Source organism: Dipodomys merriami, unplaced genomic scaffold (assembly GCF_024711535.1).
Source record: "Dipodomys merriami isolate MVZ:Mamm:240054 unplaced genomic scaffold, mDipMer1.0.p SCAF_28, whole genome shotgun sequence".
NCBI classification, from domain to species: Eukaryota; Metazoa; Chordata; class Mammalia; order Rodentia; family Heteromyidae; genus Dipodomys; species Dipodomys merriami.
The window spans coordinates 2,056,048-2,062,047 of NW_027204270.1; the positions used below are offsets into that span (position 1 = coordinate 2,056,048).

A 6,000-nucleotide genomic window follows, 5' to 3' on the forward strand; every position below is an offset into this window, starting at 1 on the left:
AGACATGCACCTGGAAAGAGAAAGGGCCAGAGGAGCCAGTCTTTAGGGTGCTGGGGAGCCTCCAGAAGAGCAATGCTTCATCCTGTACCAGGCCTCCCCTGAAGCTGCAGCTGGCCCCTCCCACCAGCCCCCCCCACCAGGGCTGCAGCTGGCCCCTCCCACACCCCCCTACCAGGGCTGCAGCTGGCCCCTCCCACCAGCCCCCCCCACCAGGGCTGCAGCTGGCCCCTCCCACCAGGCCTCCACCAGAGCTGCAGCTGGCCCCTCCCACCAGGCCTCCACCAGAGCTGCAGCTGGCCCCTCCCACCAGGCCTCCACCAGAGCTGCAGCTGGCCCCTCCTACCAGCTCCCCCCACCAGGGCTGCAGCTGGCCCCTCCCACCAGCCCCACCCACCAGGGCTGCAGCTGGCCCCTCCCATACCCCCCCACAAGGGCTGCAGCTAGCCCCTCCCACCAGGCCCCCACCAGGGCTGCAGCTGGCCCCTCCCCCCAGTTCCCCACCAGGGCTGCAGCTGGCCCCTCCCACCAACCCCCCCACCAGGGCTGCAGCTGGCCCCTCCCACCAGGCCCCCACCAGGGCTGCAGCTAGCCCCTCCCACCAGGCCTCCACCAGGGCTGCAGCTGGCCCCTCCCACCAGCCCCCCCCACCAGGGCTGCAGCTGGCCCCTCCCCCCAGTTCTCCACCAGGGCTGCAGCTGGCCCCTCCCCCCAGTTCCCCACCAGGGCTGCAGCCGGCCCCTCCCACCAGCCCCCCCACACCAGGGCTGCAGCCGGCCCCTCCCACCAGGGTGGGGCTGGAGAAGTCCTGTCTGCACTTGGGCACAGGGTCCACCTCTCTGCGCTCAGGTGCGAGGCCGGGAGAACTTTGAGATCCTGATGAAGGTCAAGGAGAGTCTGGAGCTGATGGAGCTCGTGCCGCAGCCCCTGGTAGACTCCTATCGGCAGCAGCAGCAGCAGCAGCAGCTCCTGCAGAGGCCGTGAGTGAGCCGCATTCACCCTGGCCCTGGGCCCAGCCGCACCACCTGGGTAGGGAAAGTGGGACACTCAGGAGCCCTGAGGGTAGGGGCCACCGGACGGGCAGTGGGGCCAGGCCTCTACTGCACTGTCTCCTCCAGGGAGCCTTCTGGAACTGTGGGCTTCCCTGGAGTCCAGGATCACAGCCTTCCCTAACCACGTCCCCCTCCGAAGCTCAAGAGAGAGGAGAGGCAGGGAGGGGAGTGGGACAGTGGGAGACGGATACCGGTGGCGGCGGCACACCTCCGCTCCCAACGGGCTGAGCACCGTGCTGGAGATGCAGATGGGTGGGGGCAGCTGGAGGCGCGGCATGAAGCTGTTCTGAGGGCTCACTAGGGTCAGGGTCTTCATCACCCCCCCAGGGACATCTTGTAGGTGCCAGACCAGGCGGGGGGGCGCAGAGCTGCCCTTGCCTCCCATGAACGTGCGCTGTTGCTTCTCAAACAGGAGCCACCTGCAGCCTCCGTCCTATGGGCCAGTCCTGTCCCCCATGAACAAGGTCCACGGTGGGGTCAGCAAGCTGCCCTCCGTCAACCAGCTGGTGGGCCAGCCTCCCCCGCACAGCACCACAGCTGGGGCCAACCTGGGGCCCATGGGTGAGTCCCCGGGCAGCGGAGGACCCGGGCAGCGGGTTGGGAGACCCAGGGGCAGGGCCGGCTGGAGACTCGGGAGCGTCTTGCTGGCTGTCTTCCCCCAGCGGCTCTGGCCTGCTGGCACACAGGTGGTTTGCTCTGCTCGCTCCTGACGGGGGAAGGGAGGGCCGTGTCTGGTGGGAGGCAGAGGTGATAGGACCTAGGCACAACCATGAGTCTGGCAGCTGAGCCCAGAGCCTCAACTTCCCCATCAGCAAAACAGCAGAAGCAGGGCACCAGCGGCTCACGCCTGGCATCCTAGCTACTAAGGAGGTTGAGATCTGAGGATCACAGTTCAAAGCCAGCCTGGGCAGGAAAGCCCATGGAAGTGGCGCTGTGGCTCAAGTGGTAGGGTGCTCACCTTGAGCTGAAGAGCTGAGGGACAGCGCCCAGGCCCAGAGTTCAAGCCCCACGACTGACAAAAAAGCAAAAAACAAAACAGAAGTACTAGGTTCCCTTGCTCCATGGATTTAATGCAAGGCCTCATCAGGGCCTGGACCTTACAGGAAGTCGGACCAGGAAGTCCAGGCCTTCCCTAGAATGCCCTGATGTGGGCACCGTGGTGCATTCCCGGTGGTGAGGCCTGGCGTAAAGCCTTTAGGACCCAGTGACGAGTGCTTAGTCCATCACTTCACTGACAAACAGAGCATCCTGCACCAGCAGCCCTCTGCCCTCTGTCCCCACCTCACGGGGACAGGAGACTGGGCCCAGTGTGTTCCGTCCTGCTCAGGTTCTACTGGAGATGCTGTCATTACCTTGGGAGCAGTCTGAGTGTCCACAGCCCAGGGTCCACAGCCCGGGCAGGGGTAGTTCCCAGGAGCCACGCCCAGCTCCCTCTGACAGCCTGCCCTGCCTTCTCCCAGGCCCTGGCATGCTCAACAGCCACAACCACAGCATGCCAGCCAACGGGGAGATGAACGGTGGTCACAGCTCCCAGTCCATGGTCTCAGGGTCCCACTGCACCCCACCACCCCCCTACCATGCTGACCCCAGCCTTGTCAGGTGAGTGGGCTTCCACTGGCTCCTGGCTCCTGCTGTTTCCCTGTCCACTAACCACGCGCATGGCTCCTGCTGCAGGGAGGGAGCGGTCATACTCACACACTGTCCCATCCTGGCCTGGCCTGGCCCATCCCGTCCCATCCTGTCCCGTCCTGTCCTGTGGGCAGTGGGCAGTTGGGGGCTGCCCTTCAGGAGGTCCTCTTCACCCCAGCTGTCCACTCCCTCCCCCGCTCCCCGCATGAAGAGTGAAGCACAGCCTGGGTGCTTGGAGTTAACGCTGCTTTATTTCTCCAATTCTGTCTGCAGCTTCCTAACAGGACTGGGCTGTCCAAACTGCATCGAGTATTTCACGTCCCAAGGGTTACAGAACATTTATCACCTGCAGAACCTAACCATAGAGGTAAATGGCTGCCCACCTGCACAGCTGTGGGCAGAGATGCTCTTTCTCTTGGCTGGGAAATTTGCAAACTTTTCCCACAGTCAAGCAGAAGAGATGCACTCTCCACAGACTGTACCCCAAAGTCAGTGAACCCCAAAGTCAGGACTCATAGGCAAGGTTAGCTGACACCGAAGGAAGGCGGTGGACATGATCCCTGCTTCTGGGAGCTGTGCTCCAGGGGTTGTTCTTGTTTGAATCTCCCGTGACCCGGACAATCTCCCTTTGATGTCTAGGGATGGGCCATTTCCAAGACATAAAAAGTTGAACAATGCAAGAGCCAGAGGAAGCTGGTGGTAGTTCAGAGCTGTGTATCCATGGAGAAACAGGCCCAGAGAAGGCAATTAGCTGGTCAAAGCCACACATCTCCTCTGACACCTGTGGCTACCAAACATTCAGGGTTGACCAGATAGCCAGGGCTTGTCTTTGGGCTCAATGGGACTGGCAGGTCGACTTAGGAGATGTGTCCTGAAGGTGGCATGAGAAGTCCATGGGCACAACAGCTGGCCTTGTGTCCTGGGCCTCCGTTTTGTGCCTTGTACAGCCTCTGTTCTCCAGCCAGTTGGATCAGCCTGGGCCGGAGGCCTACCCGAGTCCATCCCCAGCCCTGGGCCCAGGCCAGAGCTATAGGTGGCCAGGTGTGACTTGTCAATCAACTGGAGTTAGTGCCTAACAACCTTTCTGTGTGTTGCTAACTGCCCCCACCTGCCCCGGGTCCCAGGCCTCAGTGGTCCCTGCTTGGCAACCCTGAGGCCACGCTTTAACCCTGTCCTTACTACTGTGATTCATGTGCTTGTGGCTAAGCTGGGAGCTCAGGGATGGCCTGGGATGAGCTAACAGGGGGACCAGCCCCAAGGCCAGAAGGCAGGTGGTCCTTCCGGCCTCCATCTCTGCTCTGACTTGGTCGCAGCACCAGGAGCAGCCCCTGTGCATTCTCCCTTCTAAGACCCCCACACGCACACTGCCTCTCAGCACACAAGAAGTAGTGGGGGGTGGACGGCCAACCGATGCAGGTGGGGCATCCCTGGCTGGGGGAGGGGAGCCTGGCCCTGGCTGGGGGAGGGGAGCCTGGCCCAGGGCTGCACCTGCTTCTTCCCTCTAAGCCCGTGGCTGTTCTCGCAGGACCTCGGGGCCCTGAAGATCCCCGACCAGTACCGCATGACCATCTGGAGAGGCCTGCAGGACTTGAAGCAGGGCCATGACTGCGGCCAGCAGCTGCTGCGCTCCAGCAGCAACGCGGCCACCATCTCCATCGGGGGCTCGGGCGAGCTGCAGCGCCAGCGTGTAATGGAGGCCGTGCACTTCCGCGTGCGCCACACCATCACCATCCCCAACCGTGGGGGCCCGGGCGGCGTGGCCGGCCCCGAGGAGTGGGCAGACTTCGGCTTTGACCTGCCTGACTGCAAGTCCCGGAAGCAATCCATCAAAGAGGAGTTCACCGAGAGCGAGAGCCACTGAGGGCCCCACCTCCCGGGAGCCTGTCTGGCCTCCCCGTCCTCCTCCACCAGCGCTCCTGAGCCTGGACCTGTGGGCTATGTCCACAGAAAAAGCCAGGACCTACCGCCAGGCGCCATTCCCAAGGGGACATTGCAAGACTTCGCTGGCCCCCAGAGAGGCCCAGTTGAACTGGACCTGAATGGCTCGGAGGAGACTTCTGGAGCTTTCCTACCTGGTGGTGGGCGAGGCCCAGGTGTGCTGGTCGCCAAGGCAGGGGCTGTCTCTGTGGGCGGGACGCCAGCCTCTGTTGCCTCCATGCCACTGGGGAGTGAACAAGATACTTCTATCGGATGCTGATGGGCTGCCAAAAAGTATTCTCTGAAGTCTTCTGCTTCCGCATGGCCGGGAACAGCAGGGGGAGCTACCCCAAACACATGTACTTGTGAGTTCATTCCAAACCATGTCTTCACTCACGGTGGGGCTGGGCCTCCTCCGCGGGATGCAAGGATGGCTCTGTCCCTAACACGTGCCCATTGCTGCCGCTTGGAATAGTCAGTGTATCTGACCTGCAGAAGATGGCGGTGGTGGGCCAGGCCTCTCCCTGGAAGTGAGGGAGCTTCCGGTACCAGACCGCCTGCCCTCGTCCTAATAGCATGCTGGCCCCAAAGCACAGCCTTCTCTCTCCGAGCACAGAGGGGTGGCGTGCTGCTCGGACTGCTGGAAATTGTCCATGTTTGATAAAACGATGCTTTCTACATGGTGGGTCAGATTTTTTTTTTTAAACTTTCCCACATTTCCTTCAAAGACCAACTTAGCACATTCCTGGATTATTCGTGTTGTAACCATAAACAAACCTAAAAACAAAATCAAAAACAAACCCTGAGGCAGGCAGACAAGGCAGTCACTTGTACCCAAGGATGGTTGGATGGTAAAGAAACCCAGAAAGAGTGTGGCTGGGGAAGGGGCCTGTGCTTCTCCTTGAAGCCCTTTCTGGTGGGGGTGGGTGGGGTGGGGATGATGTAGGCAGGGGTCAGAAAGCCAATGCCAGGGCTCAGAGGCCAGGGCTATGCTGTCCTATCCCAGGACAGCACTGGGACAAGAGGAGAGGTGCGGGGGGAGGGTTCAGGCCTTTATGAATCACCCCAATGAGTGGGTTGGAGACCCACTGCACACACCCTGTGATGGGTACCTTTCCACCTCCAAGGAGCCCTTTAGGGCAGGGAGCCTGTGAGAAGCTGGGCCTCCATCCACAGTAGGACAGCAGGGCCTCAGGTGTGGGCCTCTGCCCTTTGCCAGAGCACATGTGGTGGCATTCTCTCCTTCCGCTCACCCTCCTCTCACCAGAGACCCCTGACAGAGGAGGTGGAGCCCTCAGGCAGAGGATGGTACTGACACAGCCCACCAAGACAGCTTCACTCTGGGGCTTCCTCCTGGGAGCTGGCTAGCACGCCGTCCCCATCTGCACAGGCTGTGCTGCCCCAC

The 6,000-nt window shown here is 61.8% G+C and overlaps 1 protein-coding gene across 2 annotated transcripts in view; it reads left to right on the forward strand.

Annotated features, from left to right (window-relative positions):
• Tp73 (tumor protein p73) overlaps nucleotides 1-5,273 on the forward strand; it is a 55,126-nt gene extending 49,853 nt beyond the window's left edge. For both annotated transcript variants that reach the window (XM_070036936.1, XM_070036937.1), the window contains 5 exons: nucleotides 847-977; nucleotides 1,462-1,610; nucleotides 2,510-2,648; nucleotides 2,952-3,045; nucleotides 4,204-5,273. In XM_070036936.1, the coding sequence (XP_069893037.1) occupies nucleotides 847-977; nucleotides 1,462-1,610; nucleotides 2,510-2,648; nucleotides 2,952-3,045; nucleotides 4,204-4,539 (849 nt within the window). In that variant the 3' untranslated portion in view covers nucleotides 4,540-5,273. The remainder of the gene's footprint in view (nucleotides 1-846; nucleotides 978-1,461; nucleotides 1,611-2,509; nucleotides 2,649-2,951; nucleotides 3,046-4,203) is intronic.
• Nucleotides 5,274-6,000: the final 727 nt, after the last annotated feature.